Source organism: Podarcis melisellensis (genome assembly GCF_964234715.1).
Source record: "Podarcis melisellensis genome assembly, chromosome: 11".
In the NCBI taxonomy this organism is placed as follows: domain Eukaryota; kingdom Metazoa; phylum Chordata; class Lepidosauria; order Squamata; family Lacertidae; genus Podarcis; species Podarcis melisellensis.
Window position 1 is genome coordinate 2,159,590 of NC_138543.1, and position 24,079 is coordinate 2,183,668.

Sequence of the window (24,079 nt, forward strand, 5' to 3'; positions counted from 1 at the left end):
CAAAGAAGTAGCTAGATGGGGAAGATATGCAGACGTATAGACTTGGAAAGGATATTAAAAGGAAGAAGCAAATTAAGTGAAAACACTTGTCAAAGTAACATGGCCGTGCTTACTTTCCTCTGAGGATTTAGCAGGATAAGGATGGATAGAACAGAAACCACCAACCAGGTGTCCAGATATTTTGGACTACAGGCTGACGGGAGTTGTAGGCCAAAACATCTGAAGCCAGAGGCGGTCCACCATGACATGGGGTGAGGCAGCTGCCTCAGGCAGTGGAAACCGAAGAGGCCCCAGTGAGCGCCCCACCTTCCCCATAGGAGCCACCCAGGTAAGGGAGGGAGAGGTGGCAGAGCTCAGTGTAAACTTCTCCCATTGCTTTTTCCTACAAATGCTCTAAGTTAACTGCTATGAAGAGAATGTTTCTTTCTCTACTGCACAGGAAGTAAACTGGGAGGAAACTTCCTTTTGGATGGATTGGGTTCAAATGCCTGTTCTGAAGCTGCTCTGTTACTCAGCTCTGCCCGCTCCCTGTTCCAATGTAACTTGTACTGAATGTAAACGGTAAAAATTTATGTCATTTGCAGTATGATAGTCATTTCTTGGAGATCTGTTAATATCCACAAATATAACAAATACAAGTTACGTTTTAGGGACATATGTTTTTTCCCCTCACGCCAAATAGCATTTTCAGTAAAAGAAATGACTGAAACAATTACCGAGTAATACCTTAAAAGGTAAAGGTAAAGGTACCCCTGCCCGTACGGGCCAGTCTTGCCAAACTCTGGGGTTGTGCGCCCATCTCACTCAAGAGGCCAGGGGCCAGCGCTGTCCGGAGACACTTCCGGGTCACGTGGCCAGTGTGACATCGCTGCTCTGGCGAGCCAGAGCTGCACACGGAAACGCCGTTTACCTTCCCGCTAGAAAGCGGTCCCTATTTATCTACTTGCACCCGGAGGTGCTTTCGAACTGCTAGGTTGGCAGGCGCTGGGACCGAGCAGCGGGAGCGCACCCCGCCGCGGGGATTCGAACCGCCGACCTTTCGATCGGCAAGCCCTAGGCGCTGAGGCTTTAACCCACAGCGCCACCCGCGTCCCCCAAGTAATACCCTAGCAACGAGCTAACTCACGACACCACTTTATGAACTTTGCCCCCGCCCTTCTCGTAATGTAATCTTGCAAGATTTGGAAATACTGCATGATTCCAATGTTAATTGTTCCCTATCTTTTCAAATGCTATATTCTAAAAAACAATTTCAAAAATGGACCGATTATGTGCAACATTATTTTATATAGTGCTGCGATAGAAAATGCCTTAGATAGGAAGAAATATTGAGAAAAATAAAGTGTTAGTTTTTCCTCACATTGTTTACCCAGGATATCCTTTCAATGTGTTAGTACACCTCCCCAAAACTATCAGAACAAAAGATGAGGGGAAGTAGGGATGGAGATGTTTCTTTACAAGAGAAAGTTTATGCCTATGAGGGGAACAGAATCCTATCCATCTCCTCCTGAAGGCCCAGATCTGATACCAGAAGAGAACTGGGCTGAGGAGAAAAATGTCTTGGTGACCAAGCACAACCAAGGAGAGTGAGGAGTGTGCAGCTCCCTTCAGCCACATGACGACACCAAGACCCCATCTTTCCCCCCAAAGGAGCACAGTGTAATGCATATGGCTCTCTCTCTCCATCACTGAAATCCCACAGGCGCCCTGTGAGGCAGGTTAGGCCAAGAGGCAGTGACTAGCACCCAGGTCACCCCAGGTCCTAGTCCAACACTTTACGCCTTTCTATATTCACACGCAAAACTGTGTGTGTGTGATCGTAACTTTATAATAAATAAAATATAAAACATTGTAATTATAAAAGTATTTTATTCTAGACTTATATTATTATACCATTCTAAAATTTAGGCTATACACATACACTCCTTTTTCCTTGTAAATGGAAAAAACATAGGGATAAGTAAACACAGCTCCTTCATCTTGTCAGTTTGGCCCTAAGATATGTTGAAGCTGGGATGTCACTTTACATACCTCCATCCTGTATCACTATAGAGTGCACTGTAGCATCCACACTGAGGCGAAACAAATCTCCCTGTTTGAGTACAACTTTGTTTTCTCGATCATGTCCAGGATTCCAGTTCTTAAGGCGAGGATTTTGATCTGGACAATTTTCTGCAACAGAAGCAAGAAACACTTATAACTGAAGTATCAAGGCAGCCAACTCATGCTTCAAGTATTTTTATCCAACTCTGTTGGTATCAGATTTGAATAAAGACACAGTAAAAAGCTCTCCATTCTACCCATGAGAATAAGAAAAATCCTCTGAATCTGAATGACGTTCAAGTAAAGTGATCTGCACTTTCACATTAGTCAATCAATACTCGGCAGTCTTTCTTACCTTTTCATTTTATAGCCCCTGGAAAGGAGCATGCCCTCTTTGAGTTTCAGAGGGCAATGCAAAATGCCTGGGGTTTTTGTTCAGTTTTTCTCTCTGTTCAGCTGTTCCCATAATTCATTTGGATATACATTTCACATTAGGAAATACCATTGCTCTTCAGCTTCTGAGTTTTGGCCCACATTAAGACCATTTTTACATGGGTCCCAGTGTTTACAGGGCATCTTCATCCAATTGCCATTTTTTACTGTTTAAGATACTCATTTTCTGTTTTGTTCTAATCACAGCCTGCAATGGTCTCCTTTTCAGCCCTTCTGTGAAAAAAGGGAGCCATTAGCTCCATTCTGCCCCCATGTACTGCAATGAGTCATGTACAATATCCACAAGTTACTGACTCATTCAGCCAAACCACTCATTTCCCTTCTCTCTATTCTTCCTTACCAGTGATTCACAATTTCCTGATACAATACTTTACTTGGATGCAATAAAATTGTGAAAATTACACTCATGTTGCTCCTGTTTCCTTTTAGAGAAAGCTTTACAGTAAGTTTCACTTGACTATTAGGAGTTGCTTCCTGCTATTACACTTATTTGGCTCATGCTGATAAAACATAATTACTTTGGATTCCCTCTCTTGCTTAGTGCTTTCCCCCTTAATTACAATAGATTTCTTATTATTCTTTAGCTTCTTGTTACTTGCATGTCCAATTGCTGTAAACAGAATACAATATTAGGTGGACGTTTGGTCCAGTTCTGGAAGGCCCGTCTTTTTTTCAATCCTCTAGTCTTCAACCTTTTCAGACCAAGGACCCACTTGTAACCAAACATGCTTTGGGGACTTCATTCCTCAATCTTTCACCCTATACTTGCATGGCGGTCGTATTCTGTTACGACTAACCTCTGACAGGACCATGACCCGCCAGTCAAAGACCATGGACAAATCAAATTATAGTGCTACTGGTTCTCAGCAATACTGCCGTGTGATCTTGCATTTGTGATCCCTCCCCTTTTGCCCTTTTCCAGTTATCTGAGATTAGGAATTTCTCCCCATCACTCATCTTAAGCACACTTCTTCAAACCATCTGTGCCAATTATCAATGCAAATGCTAATAATGGTTAAAACTATATTAATGAATTTTAGTAATTAAACAATTCTTGTTGACTATTTCAGTTATCAGAAACACTTAATAAATGTTATTTGACACTGTAGTAATTTTTATTAGAGACTTAGTTTTAAATGCACTGTCTAAACTCCATCTCTTCGCTCAAGGTTTTTGCAGGAGTTTGATTTAATATGGCCCCCTACTGAGTGCAGGTTTGCAAGCAATACTGTTATCATTTGCATTTTTATGTGGTTGGGATCTCTGATTGGATCTGTTTTATTTATACATTGTAACCCACTGTGGAATCATTAATTGACCAAGGGAAGGCTAAAAGAAGAAGAAATAATTGGATGTGTTTGAAGAGGAGGGGAGATGCATTTTTTAAACAATTCTAATCCAGTCTCTCCTCTGGAGTCAACTCTATCACGTTAACATAAGAGATACTAAAAGTTATTTTAACAACCCAGTAACAGTGTAGAAATAAACATGGGATTCAAATGGGTTAGAAGCTCTTTCTCCCTTCATTGTAATTGATTTACATTCTAGGAGTGAATCTCAGAACTAATAAGGAGAGGAGTTACTTTAATTACCACCAAGCAAGAACTGCACGGTTAGTCAAATAAGAAGCATGGTTAGAGTGTAGGAGCAGGACCTGGGTTCAAATTCCCACTCAGCCATGAAAACTGCATGACTTGGGCCAGTCACTCACTCTGAGCCTCACTACCGCACAGGGTTGTTGTGAGGATAAAATGGGCAAGAGAACTATATACACCACCTTGGGCTGGGCTATAAATGCAATAAATACATAAATAATTGGTTTATGTGAGGAATTTTATGTTCAGATGGAATGATTCCCTCCCCCCAACCTCAGGAAGTGTGGGTGGGGCACAGAGGGGGAAGAGGTGGGGCAGGAAGTCTCAGTGTGCAAGCAAAAGTCCTTGTGCAGAGCTTCCGCTGAAGGGGCTCATTATGGGAATCCAACCCTAAATGCACGATGACATCTAGCCGTTGGGCACATGGCGTGAAGGAATATCAGCTGTGATGACGCTGCACAAGAATACTCATCACCTGGAGAAATTCTGCTCTGGTTCTTTGCTGTTCCTGCCAGTGTTCTTGACAGACATGCTTCTACTGCAGTGTGTACAATGCTGTCCTGTATTTTGTTCAGAAAACACTGTTCATGTAATGAGACTAGGAAAGACATTTACCGTATTTTTCACTCTATAGGACGCACCCAAACCATAGGACGCACCTTGTTTTAGAGGGGGAGAACAAGAAAAAAAATTCTCCCCCTCTAAAACAATATGCCGTTCAAGGTGCGTTCAGTCGCCTTCAGGCGGCTACCTTGGAAGCCTGGAGAGCAAGAGGGGTCGGTGCGCACCGACCCCTCTTGCTCTCTAGGCTTCAGTGAAGGCAACCCGAAGCCTCCGGAGCGCGGCGGGAGTTCCTTTTGACCTGCTCTTTGGGGCTGGCGGGGGGAAGCCCACCGACTGCCCCAAAGAGCAGGTCGGGGAGCAGCGGAAAGGCGCACAGCCTTCCTGCTGCTCCGCGAGCTTCTTGGGGATGCCGGGGAAGTCCGGGTCCCCCCCCCAGCCCCAAAGAGCAAAGAGCCATAGCCGCGCGCAACCTCTCCAGCCGGGAGAGGCTGCGTGCGGCTATGGCAATACCCCCACCTCCCGCAAAAGCCCACAAAAGCCGTGCACCCTTTAAGGAGCGTGCAGCTCCTGCGGGCTTTTCTACAAGGAGGGAGAAGGGACTGACTGGCCGCATCAGTCCCTTCTCCCTCCTGAGGAAAAGCTCGCAAGAGCCGCACGAAGCTTGTGTGCGGCTTTTCCTGCCTGCCTCCCCCCTGCATTCGCTCCATAGGACGCACACACATTTCCCCTTACTTTTTAGGAGAGAAAAAGTGTGTCTTATGGAGCGAAAAATACGGTATACACTTTTCTGGAAAATGCCACCTTGAGCGAGACTATATGGATGCTGACAAGTAGTTCTCTACTGCTGTTCTATACGTTATGTAACTTTGCTGTGGAAGCACAGAACGTGAGAACAGATGAAGCCAATGGGCCTTTATCACAGTCACTAGTGTCAACAACAGAGAACGGTCCCTTTCTTTTGTTTTTTAACAGAGGAATAATTATGTGTGTTTTAAATTATACGATTATAAATTATACAAAAACAAGTTTTGAAAACTATCAATCTTCTTCCAGAACAGCAGTACAAATATTTGGATTTTTCTATTGGCACTTAGTAGTGGTACTAAGTAGTAGAAATGGAAACTCACCATCAGGAGCATATTTTGATGCTATCCCCAAAATAATGCCAAGTGCAATAAAAAACGAAAAGCTAGACATAGCAAAGCAGATGAGTGTGTTTTTGTGTCTTTTCTTTCTGCTCGCTTCCGCCTGACTGCGCTGCCCATCTGCTGAGGAGGCTACTGTTGCACGAGCTTCCTGTCTTCCAGAGGTAAATTTGGCTGAAGCTTGGTTCTTTGGAGGAGGAGGAGGACGAAATGGGACAATTCTTCCTGGGAAATAGCCAGAAGATTTATGGCTGCTTCCATTCTGAGGCTGAAGGAAGGCAGGAGTCCTCCCTCTGGGATCAGTGGCTTGCATGTTATGCAATCACTGGATTAAAAACAAAAGGGGGAAAAAAGATTAATGTTGAAGTGTGCGAGGAGTCGTTTTAGTTATGCCCTGGAATTATTTATGTGGGAGTATGTATTCCACCAGGGACGCCGGTGGAGCTGCAGTTTGAATCCCCGCGACGGGGTGAGCTCCCGTTGCTCGGTTCCAGCTCCTGCCAACCTAGCAGTTCGAAAGCACGCCCAAAAGTGCAAGTAGATTCATAGGTACCACTCCAGCGGGAAGGTAAACAGCGTTTCTTTGCACTGCTCTGGTTTCGGTGTTAATTGTGCTGGCCGCGTTACCCTGAAAAACTGCGGACAAACGCCGGCTCCCTCGGCCTGTAAAGCGAAATGAGCGCCGCAAACCCAAAGTCGCCTGCGACTGGACTTAATTGTCAGGGGTCCTTTACCTTTTTATGTATTCCACCAGGTTACTCCAAAGCTAATGTAGTGCCAATGGTGCTTCCTAGCTAAGGACACAGCAGAAAGTTAACTTTTTATTATCCAAGGTAACAGCTCTGGAAACCTCACTCTATTGGTTAGCCAGCTATTCCTAGGCCTGAACTCTATGGCACTGTTGCAGCAACTGGGGACCAGCCCCCTTCCACCAATTGATGCACCTTCCCCTGACGGGCTGCGCTCACTCTGCCTGCACAGAAGCTACGTCTGCTCTCTCCTGGTTTTTGGAGACAGTGGTACAGGGGAGGGTGGAGAGGCACCCTCTCCTTCACTTGCCTGGTCTGTCTCTTCCTCCAGCTCTGAAGCTTCCTCTGATTCTGACTCTTGCCTCTTGGCTGGTACAGGTCCCTACAGACCACTGCCCCCCCCCAGTCTGCAGCACCCCTTCACCCAGGGCACGCTTGTCAGCATCTGGCCAGTCCCAAATATTTAGAGGATTTTTTTTTGCAAAAAACAGAGCTCAAAAGCATATGCCAATTTTCATCCAGGTTCTGCCACATTTGCACAAGATCACACACAAAAGATCTGTCTTTATAGCCATTAGAATAACCTTTGAAGAAGTTTGCTTCAAAATCTATAGCACTGTTAAAAACCATTACTCCATATCATGCCATGCTAACAGGACTATCATAAACTGCAATCACAAGTAAACTATTAGGATAATAAACTGAATTAGTTTTAGCAGCTGACCTCCTTTCTCCTGCCGAAAAAAATTATACAATTTTCTGTTTTTCAGGATATCTCAAATATTCAATGAATAGATTCAAGGAAAGTAAACACACTGTCCGTAACATCTCAGCAGTGAAGAAATTCTACACTTTACCTTTGAAGAATTCCACTTTAAGCTAACTCTTGCTGAGCTGCCAGCATTAAATAAGAAACAATTGGTGGACTGGTGATGGTATCATCCCCAGGGCATTAAAACACAGCAAGATATAGGCTGGAGCTTCTGATGTGCCAATCAAGTCCAATATATATTAAGAAAACATCTTTATTAGGCTAACCAAGATGCCAGAAAATAGTGTGCAAGCTTTCAAGGTCCCCAGAACTCTTCAGCAGGCTAGTTGGTTAAAAGAAAAAGACAAGTGAGGGGTAGCAGAGAAATTGGCTGCTGTTCAAACCAAAAGTCCTATACAAATTTCAGATCCCCACCTGTTGGACAAATTTGCCCCAGGAGTCCTCCCTAGAGGGAGTCAATTGCTCTGTGAGAAGGAGTCAGACACTGAGATCAGGCAAAACCAAAGGTTGCTTATTCCTGAGACAGCGCTGCATGAGCAACTCCCCAGCTCATGCTGCAAAGAGGGCACAACAAAGGTACTTTATACGCTAAATCCCACCCAAATTTCCCTCCTACAATCTCCTATTGTTTAGGAAATTGCAGTTTACCAACTTCCTGGTCCACCTATTTCATGTTTTCCCCTTGATATGTACCCCCACCGTTACATACCCCCCTTCTTCATGCTGATTAGCTTTAGCTCCACCAGGGGCGGCTTGACTAATATTCACAGCCCTTTTAAGCAAGTGCAATAGCTTTCTAACTGTTTTCCTCCTTTTTCCCTTGTGGTTTTGAATCACCCACAAACCGTCCTAATACCTTATAAGGCATTACCTTTTGGCTACTCTCAGCGATTTCTTAACGTTTTATCACAAGTTTCCTCTTTCTTTGCCATGCAAGCAGTTACAGCAAGGCATGGTCATTCCTGCTAAGCTTTTCTGACCTGTTTATCCCTCACCACACCATGCTGAAAACCTGCTATTTGAATACATCCTCCCCAGCACTGACCTGCCCCAACAGTGGTTTTAAAATGAGCTAGAGAGAGATCATGTGCCACCTACCATCTGAATTTGTAAAACTGGCACATAATAAAAGATGAACAGCTCTCTCAAATGTTATGCCAGTCTTCCACTTTCAGTTCCACTTGCAGATCTGTTTCCGAATTGTACACACAGGCTAATGTGATAATTTATTTCCTCTATTACCAGGATATGGTCCATATAAAAACGTGGAGAGCCCTGCTGGATCAGATCCAAAGTCCACCTAGTGCAGCATCTCCTGTTTCAGAGAAAACCAGCATCTGCCCCCCACTCAACTATGGGTTGAGACCCCTGGAAGCTTGCAAATAAGAGAGCATGGCCTTGTTTCCTGCTCCCTCCAACAAGGGGTAAACCACCCTCCTAAGTATTAGCAAGCTTTAAATATTCCCTGTAACTGCGGATAATCACTGTGGGTCTCTCATTTCCTTAGATGGAATCTTGATGCCTTTAACTTGAATAAGCAAGATTAACCCTAAACCCAGATACCTTTCTATGAAGCTCTAATTCCTGTAAAAAAAAGAAAGTACAGAGTATGCCAACTGAAGCCTGGTGTGCTCAACTATACACGGCATGCTCAGAAGGACTGAAACGGGCCAACAATAAAAACAAAGGAAATATAGCAGCTAATCTCAAATCTTATGCAGAAACATAGCAAGAACGCTTTCTTTGTAATTTCAAAGCTGCAGAGTCCAATTCATCACTGCGATAAGATCATTATGCCCAACGCTTTCAGAGGAGACAATGCCCTGCCAGACAGGATCAAAACATTAAAAGGAGTGCAGGGTACACAAGTCCTTCATGTTTCTTGCCCCTGTTCCCTGTGACACCAAGGCTTCAGTCAAAATGGGCAGCCCAGTATAAAAACCAAGGAGTTGGACATGGTGTGTTTAACCCATTTCCTTTGTTCTAAACAGGAAACAAAGCAGACACAAATCACAGGATAGTCAAGTAAATTCTCTGAACAGCCCAGGCCTCAGCATGCACATTTCCAAGTGTGGCAAATGCTCATAACAGTAAGAACCTATAATACAAATTATTTCCTGGGGCCATTTTCTGAGAGTCCTCTTTCAGCACAAGTGTTGGTGCTGTTCTGGAGCCTGACAAAAAAACAGTATAAATTTCAGCCAAATCCCCACCCATACCCCCTAATTTGAAGCAGTAACAAAAGAATTTTTATGCCAGATTACTTATTTGTAGAGTACGTATTCTCTCTTCCTTCAGCTATTCTAATTTTGAAACTTCAGAATATAAAGTATTCAGTATTTCCTTCCTCTTTCAAATGAATGCAGAATCAGAAACATTTATAAAACTGTAAAGTCACAGGGAGGTGATCACTGAGCAGGAGATTAAAATATCTGCAGGACTCCATTGCTTTCAAAACTTTGCTGACACCTGAATACATTAATGCTTCTTAATAACTTGTGCAGCGCAAATGAGCAGCAGTTACAAAAATGATAGTTTGACTAAAACAAACAAGATGATGGGGGCCACTAGGTGTGTGGCGTGCCGCAGGGCACAATCCTCTTCCCAATGCTTTTTAACATCTTTATGCGCCCCCTTGCCCAGATTGTCCGGAGCTTTGGGCTGGACTGTCACCAATATGCTGATGACACTCAGCTCTATTTGCTGATGGATGGCCATACCGACTTGATCCCAGACACACTGACCAGATGTTTGGAAGCTGTGGCTGGATGATTTTGTGGGAGCCGATTGAAACTAAATCCTTTGAAGACAGAGGTCTTCTGTCTGGGTCGGGATGGCATGGGGATGAGGGACCAACTCCCATCTCTTGCGGGGGCCCAATTAGTGCCACTGCCTTCCGTTAAGAGTTTGGGTGTAATCCTTGACGCCTCCCTTTCCTGGAGGCACAGGTTACAACAACAGCCAAGGCGACATTTTTCCACCTTCGCCGTATCAAGCCGTATCAAGCAGTTGGTCCCTTACCTTTCCCGCCCCGACCTGGCCACAGTGATCCATATGACAATCACCTCCAGGCTATTGTAATTCGCTCTACACGGGGCTGCCCTTGAGGCTGTCCCAGAAACTCCAGCGGGTGTAGAATGCTGCAGCGAAGCTCCTCACAGGGTCTCTGCCATGGGAGCATATTCACCCAGTGCTTTTCAAGCTGCACTGGCTCCCGGTGGAGTACAGGGTCAGATTTAAGGTGCTGCGTTTGACCTTTAAAGCCCTTCACAGCCTAGGACCCTCATACCTAAGGGACCGCCTCTCCCTGGTATGCCCCACGGAGGACCTTAAGGTCCATATATAGCCACACCCTAGAGGTCCCGGGCCCTAAGGAAGTTAGATTAGCCTCAATCAGAGCCAAGGCCTTCTCAACACTGGCTCCAGCCTGGTGGAACACTCTGTCTCATGAGACCAGGGCCCTGCGGGATCTGATTTCTTTCTGCAGGGCCTGTAAGACAGAGTTGTTCCATCTGGCCTTTAGCTTAGAATCAGTTTGATTCCTTCCTCCTCTTTCTCTTTCCTTTCTCCTCCTGTGAAGAGGCTGCATCCTAATGTTTTAATGTTGTGTCTTAATCTTTTAAATTGTCTTTTAATCAACTTGTTTTTATTATTGGTTGTTAGCCGTCCTGAGCCCGGTCTTGGCTGGGGAGGGCGGGGTATAAATAAAATTATTATTATTAATTATTATTATTATTATTATCATCATCATCATCATCATCATCATCTAGTCCAAGCCTCTGTGATGCAGGAATCACAACTAAAGCATCCCTGAAAGATGGCCATCCAGCCTTTGCTCTCCAATGAAGAAGAGTCTACCACCTTCTGACGTCATGCATAGATTTGCTCTGTGATTTTGTTTTAAGTGGGTCTCTGGTGCAGGTCAGCATGAAATGAAGGCCCTCAGACTACTTGGCTGCAATCCTACATTTACCTGGGAGTAAACAGAGGTGCATATGGTTGGGTTTTTAGAATAGATGTCTTTATCTTATCTGCCATCTAGCTGTACTTACAATTACATTTTCATGTCAATCAATACACTGTGATATTTATATACCAGTATAAGTTCAAAGTTAGCAGCCAGGCACAGAGCTCAGTGTCCTTGTGCAGTTGCTTTGACAGCTGATTCATTTCTGGCTAAGAAGTTACTACATCCTTGTCACCTCAAAACAACTTCCAATGAGACTTTAGAATATAAAAACCACAATTTAAAAAAGAAAGAAAGTAATGCCGTAAACATACGAATCAGTAGCAAGAAAACAGCAACAGCTGAATTAAGAGGCCTGGGCAAATAATATTTTTTTAAGCTGGCACCGAACACTCAAAAACAACATGAACTAGACATATAGAGAAGGGCATTCCAGAGACTGGGAGCCAACAGGATATATATTCCTGCCAATTAACATTAACCTCAATTAAGAGAGTAGGGTTTTTTATTTTTTAAAAAAATTCTTTCAAAGTGGCAGGCGGTGGGTGGCGGGGAGGGAATAAGTACAAGGAAATATTTTCCTTCTACTATACTGTTGTTTTGTTTAAATCTTTAATATTAATTGTGATATTTTTAATTCTTTCCTGGGACCTTTGGATGAATACCCCAGATAAATAAATGACATTTCACTTGTAACAAAGAACATCAGAGATGGAGCAGCGGGGGGGGGGGGGGGAGAGAAGTAATTCATGTTAGGGTAGCATCAAGAGGGAGAGAGTGAGTTGGGGGAGTGATGCTACTCTCTGGGCACAGAGATGCAACCTAATGGAATATTTTGATTTTCCATATCAAGTTCCTTTCAAAACAAGGAATCTTATACTACAAGGACCATGGCACATGGCAGAGATAGTGTCTGGGTTATTTGATGTACCACTGGACACAACTTCAGTATTAAGAAAAACATTTTTTTAAACCTTGAAATGGCTTGCATGCAATGCTAAGCCAAACCAAACCATGCCTAAGAAGGAATTAACCCGTGTGCTGGTGCAGTTAGATCTTCATGGCTACACTGAGGTCCAGCTCCGAGGGCCTTCTGGCGGTTCCCTCACTGCAAGAGGCCAAGCTACAGGGAACCAGGCAGAGGGCCTTCTCGGTAGTGGCGCCCGCCCTGTGGAACGCCCTCCCATCAGATGTCAAAGCGATAAACAACTACCTGACATTCAGAAGACATCTGAAGGCAGCCCTGTTCAGGGAAGTTTTTAACATGTGACATTTTAGTGTATTTTTCATCTTTCATCTTTGTTGGAAGCCGCCCAGAGTGGCTGGGGAGGAGAGAAGTGGCCAAGATTTTCTAACTGTGCACCAGCACACTGGTTAATTCCTACTTAGCCATGATTGTGAATGAGGCCAGGTTGTAGCTCTTCTCTGTTGTCTTGAAAAAGCTACACAGGAGGAAAGCTTGCTGTGGCCCACCCATCCCTAGACACAACAATCTCTTTCAGCCCTGCCACGATTATTCACATTGAGAGCTAATGGAGACCAATAAATTTAACAAGTGTCCAAACCATTTCATATGAGGTCTGTTAGATGCCAAGTTGCACTTTCTAGATTTACTAGCATGTACACAACTCTGGACACAACTACACCAGAACAAATGGCACAGTAAAGAAGCAGTTTTATCATACCTACAGTGTAGTTTCAATGTGAGGTTCTACTACATCAGCAACTGCTGCATAGCATGAACTTCATTAAAATATTAAATTTCATGTGGTCTATGACTGCTAACCAAACTAGCCAAACCTTTATGTGCACCTGCACATACTTTGCCTATAAGTGGTTGCATAGGTTACCTGGCATTCATCTTTTACTTTTTCCTGAGAAAAAGCACTACGTTTAGAGATATCAGAGATATCCACTGCCCCGACTGGCACACACCATAAAGGTTATCTACAAGATGATAGGAAATGCCTTTTCCATTGCATGCTTTCATATGGCTTCATGAAAGTCTAAATGCATGCGAGGTGGCTCAAATAACATGAACCATACAACACCAAATAAGTTTTATTCTGTACTGTTAGCAGAAGAGGACATCATCAACATACTTGCTGACAATGTAATTCTTCATACTTGATCAAACAGTATGATCAAAACAAGATGAAAGCTAGTAACTTACATCTGATGAAGGGAATGCAGATTAAGTCCAAGCAAGTTACTTTTATCTGGGGGTACCAGAGAACGTGGGATGAAGAATGGGCTCCAGCAACAAAATCAGTACTTCTGGCAGCATCTCAGGCAATTCATGAAATGAGCAGCAAGCAATGGCCATAAATAGGGACACTGCCAAACATGCAAGAATTTTCATACATGTATGAGAAGCCAAGAATCCTTGCATGCTTGCGTTCAAGTGTAAGTGACTGCTGCCTTATTCCATTCACCTTTGGAGGGAGTTGTGACTGCCAAGTCTCAAGCAAAAGTCGGAGTGTGCATAGGTAGGATAACTGGAGAGATGGGAGAAGTCTCTTCCTTACTGTAGTGACTGGTTTTTGTTTTTGCATCACCACTTCCAACAAAGGAAGAACTGTAGCTGAGCAGCAGCAGATCCCAGATTCAAACTCCAGCATCTCTAGGTAAAGGCTGGGAAACCATGGATAGTTGCTGCCAGTCAGAGAAGACAATACTGAACTAGGCTGATCCATTTAGCTGTGATTTCTGCACTGTAGGGAGCTGGACTAGCTGACCCTTCCCACTCAGTGCAAGTCAACTTCCTATGGGCTTAACAGCAACATAGTATAGGATGCCAGGTTCCTTCCCTCTCAGTTTAAGAAGGCAACTTGTAAATTGCTTCCTTCTTGCAGTGCCAAGAGGGCTGGGAAAGGTCAGGAACCTAGGAACCCATCTTGTACAGATATGGACAGAAAGTCTAACTGGCCCAATATTTTCTACACTAACTGGCAGCAGATATCAGACCAGTGATTCGTACAGGCATTAAACCTTGGATCTTTTACATACAACACATATGCTCTACTACCAAACTTCTACAGTCCCCCCCCCCAAGAGAGCAGATCAGATTCACATTCAGAGTGAAGTGTGGAAGATTTTTTTTTGGGGGGGGGTGTCCCTGCTGTTTGAGATGAGAAACTGCTGAGGAATGTGGGAACTGTTGATACAGGGAATTTGCAGGAGGGGGTTGCATTCTGGGTCATTGTGCGTGATGGCAGAGCACGTATTATAAAAATAAATGCACATTAGCATGTCCTGCCCCCCTTTCCTGCCACTTCTGGGTTTGCGGCGCTGTGCATGTGCATGGCCACAAGTTCTTTAAACACACATAAAATGATCATTGCCTGTACTTTCAGGTGGGATTCCACCTCATTAAAAGTCATGCTGTGCCTAATAGTTGATTAGGACGCGTTGCTCAATAATCCAATTCCACTCTTTTTGTTAGCAATAAGGAAAGTGATGAGGGAGATGACAGAAAAGTGTGGGATGCAATGTCATCTAAGCTCTCTTCACAGGAATCCAATGGCTCACACCCTCTAACCTCCAGGAAGCCTATGCTCCTCTGGGAGCGCCCGAAGACCGGGGGGGGGGCTCACGGGACCAGGCCGCTCTGATGCCCCCCCCTCCTTTCCACATGCCCGCCTCTCGCCCAACTGATCTGAAGGAGCTCCGAGCCAGAGAAAGGGCAGAAAGCAGCAGCAGCAGCAGCAGCAAAGCAGAGGGAGAAGCCCCGGCCCAGAGGCCAGGGGGCGCGAGAGGGAGCGGAGGCGGCCGAGGCGAGGCTGGAGGGGCGGAGGAGAAGGGGGCCGGGCAGGAAGGGGGCCCGGAGCCGGGCGGGGGCGGGGGCGGCACTCACCGAGGCCTCGAGCGCAGGCGGGGAAGAGGCGGCGAAGGAGGCGCGCTCAGGGCGGCGGGGGCTGAGGCATGGCGGGCTCCCTCCCTCCTCACGCAGCGACGACGCCGCCGGCTCCCCGCCGCAGCCGCCTCGCCTCGCCGCCCCGGGCCCGCTCCGCCCCGCGCCGCCCTCCGGGAGGAGCCTCCTCGCCGCCGCGCCGCCCCCGGCCAGGCGGGGAGAGCGGGGGGGGGAGGCGCCCTGGCGAAGCGCCGCTTCCGCCGAGAGAGCCGAGCCTGGCGTCCTCCCAGCGCCCCTGGGACGGAGCCCGAAGGGAGGAATCCAGAAGGGGGAAGAGCGCCGGCTCGACGGGCAGCAGCTGCCCTGGGGCCTGCGCCAAGCCAGGAGGAGCGAGCGGGCGAGGCCGCGCTGGGCTTCCCTCCCCGCCGCCCCTTTTCGGGGCCCGGCCGGCGCGACACGGGCAGAGCTGCTCCTTCGGCCCCCGGGGCTTGGCGCGCCCGCAGCCCGCCCGCCGGCCTCCCGCCCAAGTTCCCCGCGGTGGCTGCCCGGATTTCTGTGCTGCGCGCCGTGCAGGACTTGCCTTGGGATTTGGCCTTAAAGAGCATCTTCAGGCACCTTCCTCATGCCAGCGCTGCCTCCCAGGGAACGTTGCTCAGTGAGCAGGCCATGCTCAGCGTCCTCTGGTTTCCTGAAAGACTGCCTGCCTGCCCGCCCGCCCCTGTGTAGACTCAGAACTTGGAGCACTGCACCCTACAGATTCTTATGGGGCTGTGCTCCAGGAAGGGGCCCTTCGGCCATCCCCTTGGCCATACGTGAGGTAGCACCCATCATTTGCTTCAGAAGTCTTGCAAAGTCCAACGAAGACTTGTTTGTCCATGCTTCCGCTGACCCATAACACACAGGACCCTGATCCGTGTCCACAAATCCCTGCCAGTGGGTAGAAGGCATGGGAACATAGGGAAGTGCCTTATGCTGAGGAAGATCATTGGTCTAGCTAGCTATTGCCTACACTAACTGGCAGCTGCTCTCCAGGGTTTTAGGCAGAGAACGTTTCCTGACCCTGCTTGGATAGGCTAGAGATTAAGCCTGGGAGCTTCTGTGTGCAAAGGATTTCTGCCACTGAGCTCTGGCCCTTCCTCAAAGGCGTGCTCAGAGAACCCAAAAGATTCCACAAGAGAATATTTCAAGTCCTGCCGCAAACACCCTTCAGAACAGCTACACACATATAAGGACTTGTGTTAGTGACATAACAAACTTTTTGCTAGGGAAAAGGCTACAACCACAAGAGCAGAAACAGCAACAGAAAGGTCACCGTGATCGGCTGCAGCAGCCTGGTAACCCTAAGGAAGTGCATTGCAGTGGGAAAACAAGCCCTGCTTGGTTGGAAAAAGGGGCCTCTGGCCCAGCACCCTTTTTTCGCAGGGACCAGCCAGATGCCTAAGTGAAGCCTGAAAGCGAGGTGTGGGGCTGAGTCCCACTACGCTGCAAAGCTTGCCTTTTGGATGTTCTGCCGGCAACAATGACTTGGGGTTCCAAAGGTGCAGGGAAAACATCAGGCTAGAACCCAAACATCCCGCTCAACAGAGCGACTCCATAGGCACACAGCCAAGCAAGGGATTCCTCGTGAAAAACTCCTCCTTTGCCTCAGCACTAATTCCCCCCCCTTTCACCACTGGCCAAGGTACCTTGCTGGTGCAAGAGTAGCAGTACCCCAGTGGACATTGCCATACTGTGCTATTTCAGGGCCACACTTTGGGTCAGTTCTATCTTGCCCAGTATGGATAAAGTAGAGAACAGGATCATTGTGTGCAAGTTTTCCTAAAACACTCACCCCAGTAAAAGCAAATAATTGTTTCATTGTTTTCACAGGTCAGCTTGTACAGCTCTGTGGCTGACAATGTAGAACTTAAAACTGCCATCAGGTGCCCAAAAAAGCAGGTGTTGGCATTACCACCTGAGAAGTGGTCACTGTTTCTGTTTTCTTCTATTTCCATGTATATTTGTTTGACATTTTTCTGCTGCTGTGTCATTATCAAAGTATTCACTAAATACTATTTATTTATCCAAAGCAAATAAATAAGGATTTATGCATACAGATATGCATTCTGCTTAAATAAGCAGCATGGAATTCAACTTTTTCTTCCTGAAGGTTATATGACCTTATGGCAAAATGCCATTTTGTATGCAATTGGTATTTACAGTTTGAACTGATGCCATGTCAGAAAATTATCTTCTGGATCCAAGAAAAACAAAAAAAGTAGAGTTCTTTCTGAAAATTAGAACATAAGAAGTTACAGTAATTGCACCACAATTATAATGTAGTGGATTAAATGCTATTTTAAAAAGAGCTTCACTACAAAGTTGGAGAACAGCTATTGTTTAATATGTTTACATGTTTTCAGTGGAATCCTGTGTGTATTCAGAAGTAAACCCATTTAAAAGTTACTACCAGGCAACTGGTAAAAGGGACGCAGGTGGCGCTGTGGGTTAAACCACAGAGCCTAGGGCTTGCCGATCAGAAGGTTGGCAGTTTGACTCCCCGCGACGGGGTGAGCTCCCGTTGCTCAGTCCCAGCTCCTGCCAACCTAGCAGTTCGAAAGCACGTCAAAGTGCAAGTAGATAAATAGGTACCACTCCGGTGGGAAGGTAAACGGTGTTTCCGTGCGCTGCTCTGGTTCGCCAGAAGCGGCTTAGTCATGCTGGCCACCTGGAAGCTGTACGCCGGCTCCCTCGGCCAATAAAACGAGATGAGCACCGCAACCCCAGAGTCGGTCAGGGGTCCCTTTACCTTTACCAGGCAACTGAGCACAGGTTTGCGGCATCGATTCAATGGAAACTGTTAAACAAAAAGGTGTAATTTCTCTTTTTAATTATTGACAACTAGTAGCTATTGGGTCAGTGGAAATCTGGATTTTGCAGTCAGTTAGCTTCCTGTGAGAGGATGCATATATCCTTAAACAGCATTGTTTGTTTCACTGAAAACATAGTAAGGTTCAGTAACCATGACAAATATGGGCACTTCAGGTAGGGAGTAAAGTATTGGCGAAATAGGCAAATTGGAAACAGAATGCAACAAAAATAAAACATAAGCGAGAATTAGAGGTCCTGAGACACAAATATTTATTGAAAAGTAAAGTGCAGCTCACTTGAGCTTTCAGTTGTCACAATCCTGCACATTCTGATACAACAGTAGTGAAAATATTTTAATAGCAGAATATCTGAGTACTTAATTATAACTTTCAAAATAACATTGCAGAATAAAATACTTTTTACACTTACCTGGTTAGGAGTATACAAAACACTTAATGATCTGCAAAGAACTATAAATCCTTTTCTCTCACATAATAGTTGCAGTTTTCTGTCTATATGGGCAGTCAACAAATGAGCAAACAATCTAAGCTTTCAGGGAATGAATATAAAGGCTTGACGCTGCTAACAGGAAAAGCATTATCTGTCATCCTCTCTGTTCAGGATGTCACGGCAGATTCTTATTTTTCTGACTTACAAAAACAGGAATTGTCTCATGTGACACATCCATGCGAGCCAAATATTGTTGGTAAAGGGATTGTGCAACCATTTCAAATCCAATGTTTTATTACTATCAGTGATACTTTTCAGTGTAAAATGAATTGAATCACAGTCCTAGGCAGAAGTAGCCCTGGCATAGTGGGGCAATTGCTGCCTTAAATGCAAAGACTTCATCCCTTACTTGAGCTAGTATATTTGGTATTGCTGATTATGAATAGATCCCTCTTTGTCTAGAGAGATGCAATTGCTCAGCATGAGAACAATGGACACAGAACCATTGGGCAGACGGTTGTACATGGACTAAGGCTCAAATCCATGCTAAGTCACGGATTCACAGGATAATCACTATATCACTTCCCCATGTGTAAAAGTGAATTAATGACATCACTGGGTTGGCATGGAGATACTGATGGTAACATTTCTTTCAGGGAACAACTGTTTTAAGTACATTGGTTTAAGTTTTATCTTCACTGTAATTTTATTTTATTTTATTGAAAAGTGGTTATGAAAATTCAAACCAAACAAAATACCGATCCTTGATATATTTTAAATGTTGCAATCTGCAGACTCTAACTCAGGGTTTGATGCATGCCTACTTCACAAAGTTCTCTTTTTTGACATAGCATTAAGTCTGTAGGCTACTGTGAGTATCTGAATCATGTGACATCTGGCACCTCTTTTTAGTATTTTACACTTCAGTACCTCATTGAATTAATCTGGTAACTGTCATAAAGCAAATTTTATATATGCACAATGATAAACACAACTACTTCCCCTCATTTAGAGAACCCTCCAGGCATGAGGAGTCTGGTCCTGCAGATGATGTTGGACTCCAAATTCCATCAGCTCCAAGCAGTGTGGTCAATCGCCAATAATGCTGGGAGCTGCAGTCTAGCAGCATCTGGGCCCAGGCTCCCCATCTCTCTTTTAAACGGATTAAGGCTAAGTCGGCAATCCTTTGCAAAGTTCCAGTGATCTCACTTGCACTTTGCAAAGTTCCAATGACCCTTGCACTTAAGTAAACACATATAAGATCACAATGCAACGGTGCTTAAACCAGGTCTTGCAATTTCACATACAGTATATCATTTGAATGTACTGACTACATTGGATGGGATATTTTAATTAGGTAATGCAGCCTCCAACAGTCCAGAAATAAACTCGGGTTACTTCACACCTGGTAAATTTTACCTATACGCCTCTTTCACAAGAAGTTGTTTTCTTCCACAAATAAAACTGGAAAAGTCAAATAGAGTTTGAATATAATTGCTGATGTGTTCTTGTCCCTGGCAACTATGCCAACAATTACTGGAAAGCTAAAATGTTTGTGATGCAGTATGATTCATGAGTCCCCAGAGAACTTCTCTGAATACAGCTGCACATATGTGCAAACCTTTTAATGATACATGACATTAGCCTTTAATTCTTGAAGGAGGAGTGTAAAGCTACAGGAAAAATAAAACCCAGGAAAGCTGCCTCATGAAATACATGACATATGAAAAAATCATAAAGAGGCATGCTATAATTTGTAACTGGAATCTCAAATTTATTTTTTGGGGTACGCATAACACTGAATTTCATTAGGATGAGATAACATGGAGGAAAGCAACTAATTTCACTGCCTCTTCATAATTGCTTTGTGGATGATTCAGCCAAAGTTCAGCACTCAAAATCCCACTGACCTTAAGTATGTTTTTTAACTGTGCTGATGCAGTCAGTGGCATTTGAAGTTAACTACGGGTGGGTTGTGCTTTTTTTCTCTTGCAGTTTCAACCAATGTTTTCTCCTTTACAAAAACTTCCATTCCATATTTCTAAATTTAATATCCCTTGTTTTAATGCTACAAAAATGCACTAACAAAACAAGCCAGATGGACCAACTTCAGCTCCTACCTCCCATAAAACTCACTGGGCCATGCAGAAGAAGGCCAAAGCCAATAAAATATTATTATTTGCTGCTGTTCCTGCTTCTAATAAAAATCTCATAAGCAGGGATTTTTTGACAGCAATGCAAGATGTACATAAAATACATTTCCCTCCTCTTTTTCTAAAAAGGCTATTATGACTTGAAAATATATGATCATGATTAGAGCTAATTTAGGATTAAGGCCATACATAGCTAAGAAGTAGATCATCTGCCTTGTATGCATAAGGTCAGTCACTAGCATCTCCTGACGGGACGGGGGAAAAGTCCAGGCTGAAATCCTGGAGAGCACATTCCCGTCTCCCATGTATACACACACACACACACACACATACACACACACACACCGCCCTGCTTCCAAAGATCTTATGGCTGTTTAGAACATAAAAACCCAAGACACATAACATAATAGTAAAAAGCAAAAGCAACCCCCGTCTCCCCAGCGAGCTGATTAGCAACAGCCAAAGCAGTCATCTCTGGCAGTCACTTACCAGAAGAGAGGACGGGAGCTCCACACGTCACTCCAGTCAGCAGTGGCAGCAGCAGGCAAGCAAGCAAGCAAGCGGGAAGTTGAGCCGGGTGGGTCCTCCGTCTTGTACTTCCTGGCACAGTAGCTATGAGCTTTGGTTGCTGTTTTGGCAACAATAAAAAGAGATTGGGGAGAGAGAGTATTGTCCATCTCAACACATATGATGACATCCGCTGATTCAGAATACCTATTAGCCACAAGCCGGTTTCCATGGGAGCACCATGTGAGATGATGGGATGTAGCCTTAATTACTTAATAAATGCAAGGGCTTTGTCTATTATTTATTTATTTGTTGCATTTACAGCTCACCCTTTTCTGCAAGGAACTCAAGCTGCTTTCCCTCATTTAACCCCCACAACAACCCTGTGAGGTAGGCTAGGCTGAGAGGTCCAAGGTGAGCTTTATGGTCAGGTAGGGCTTTGAACTCTGGTCTCCCAGGTGCTAGCCTGACATGCTAACCACTACACCACAGTGGCTCTAGGAAACATGCAAAGTCAGGAGCTGTTGCTGCTTTAGAAGGCAAAGAACCTTGCCTCCTCCCCTACAGAATGTGCTTACTGGCACCCCAGTCAGATGGGTGGGGTACAAATAATAAAATTATTATTATTATCATCATCATCACAGACATTGGTGGCAGCCAGATCTCACAGTAGGCCTTGAAATCGGCACACATTTTTTAAAAAAATATTCTTTAATAATACACAGTGACACAAGAGGAGACCTTGAGCATGCGCAAGGGAGGGGGAGGGGGGCAACTCTGAAGGAGCCCCCAAGACCCAGCCGGGCTCTGGCCAGCAGCAGCAGCTGCCCCCCACCCACCCCCAGCGGCCAAGAGGAGGGCGAGGGTCTGCTGCCCCTGTTGCTTGGCAGGAATGAGACCCAAATGGGGCAGGATGCGGCCCCATCGGCTTTAAGGGGGAGGCTGTGACCCCCAAACCAACTGCCTCAGTGCCCCCCTTAAGTGCAGCTGCCCCCGACTGCACAAACCTCCCGAGGGTCCTGAGATGAGATGGGGTGCAGAGTCCCCTGGGGACGTTTCCCTGGCTCTCCCCATTTCTGCCCCCCCCCAAATTAACATCAGTAGGGAAAGCAGGTGCCCCAGCAAGCCTGGCTGGGGTGGGGGCTGCAGCACCCTGCAGAGAGAGGACGGGGGGCACCCCCTCGGCCCCAACAGCCTCTGGGAATTTGGGGAGCCCCATTTGGGGTGGGATTTGGGGGAGGCGCCTGGTCCCAGGATCCTGATCGGCACACATGTTGATCAATGCTATTTCTATCAAGTCTCCAGTCTGAAACATTTTGATATGCAAAAGGGGAAAGACTGAACATCCAAATTTGACAGGAAACAGGTCAGGTTATAAGTTTCAGTTCAATTTCATTTTGCCACTTCCAGTGGTTTTATGTCAAGACAAAAATACTCAACTGTTTTTGCTCCTGCTACATTCAGTACTGTAACAACACAGAAAGAAAGGGGTGTACCTTATTTAGCAGCTCAACATTTTGGCCTTTTAGAGCAGTTATACAAATGACAGATTGGATTTGTTTGATTTATTATATTTCTATGCTGCTTTTCATTCAACGGAATGGCCAAGCAACTTACAAACAGCAAATAACAATAACATAATAGAACATCATAAATACAACAGAAATTATATAGAAAAATTAACAAATAATTGGTTAAGCAATTACGAATCATGAGTTATACAATTACAATTTATAAAACTATTAGAAAAACAACTGAAAAAAATAAGCTAAATGGCTCAATTGCAACAAAAGTCATATTACAGGATTCACAAAGTACTATAGCATACATAACCTTTAAACAATATTAACAGCAACCAAAAAATAAAGTAAGCACTGTTGAATTCATACATATTCACTCCCAACCCCTGTGACTCCTCATCTTCCACTCTATTTGGTTAATTAGAAGACACACGTCCAGATCAAATGACTTTGCCTGGAATATTTATCTAAGTCCCACTGATCTGTGTCCCTTTACTGTACATGGGCTTCTTTCAGAATACCCGTTCTCTTGCTGGCTCTCAAATAAAAACCACTTTAAACTGTGAATTTGCTGCCTTGCTATGAGTTCCAATATGTTACGTGATGAGTCACTGCACAGAACCCAGGCTAGCCTCAATTTCAAGGGTTTTAAGCACAGACACCATATTATTTCAGTAAAGGAAAAGATCCTCACTTCACGGGGATAAGATAACCATTTATTCATTGAACTTTTTAGCCAGCTCCTTATCATCTTCAAAATTATTATGACAGGTGACAAACTCCTCTAATCTAACTAAATAGCAGACAGGTGGGGGTGATCAGTATAAAAAGCAGTTTCTGGCTTTTTAAAAAAATGAACAGTGTACCAGCCATGGGCATAGCCAGGATTTTTGTGGGGGGGGGCAGGCTTTTGTTAGGGAAGACAGAACCTCAGTTAAGTACTTTTATTGACTGGGGGGGTAGTTGCCCCCCTGCACTACCCCCTTGACTACACCCATGGTACCAGCATGTGGAATCTGGGGTATCTCTCTCTTCTGAAGCTAAAATCATTAACTGCTATACAGGAATTACTGTAGTAGGGGGTAACTAGATGTAATTCTATGTGAAAAACAATATGGATGCATGATTACAGCTTTCACATAAGATAGTGCATAAATAAATTGATGTGCAAATATTTTTACTTAAGAACAAAATCTGAATTTGAAAGTTTTAATTACTTCAACCAATAAGCAAATTATATAAGTTGTATGGAAAGAAATTAGCTTGAAAAATTACTTTGGAAGTCAAGATTTACTGAAAGATGCTATTTTTTAAAAAAATAAATTACTGTAACAGCAGCTATAAGGGTGATATATTGATACTTTCTCTCTCTTCTATTTGCCTCAATTTAGAATGTATTACTGGTAGGTACCGGTACTTTGAAATGTCTCATTGTTTCTGATTTAGGAACTACTGTTA

General features: G+C 44.7%; 1 protein-coding gene across 3 annotated transcripts in view; it reads right to left on the minus strand.

Annotated features, from left to right (window-relative positions):
• CEMIP2 (cell migration inducing hyaluronidase 2) overlaps window positions 1–21,197 on the minus strand; it is a 64,242-nt gene extending 43,045 nt beyond the window's left edge. Inside the window, exons 1-3 of one of the 3 annotated variants that reach the window (XM_081930391.1) lie at window positions 21,084–21,197; window positions 5,783–6,125; window positions 2,032–2,172 (exon numbers count right to left, since the gene is read on the minus strand). In XM_081930391.1, the coding sequence (XP_081786517.1) occupies window positions 2,032–2,172; window positions 5,783–6,113 (472 nt within the window). In that variant the 5' untranslated portion in view covers window positions 6,114–6,125; window positions 21,084–21,197. Of the gene's footprint in view, window positions 1–2,031; window positions 2,173–5,782; window positions 6,126–15,144; window positions 15,274–18,420; window positions 18,530–21,083 lie in introns of those variants that run through there. The other 2 variants (XM_081930392.1, XM_081930390.1) reach the window with 2 other exon arrangements.
• Between the last annotated feature and the right edge of the window lie 2,882 nt (window positions 21,198–24,079).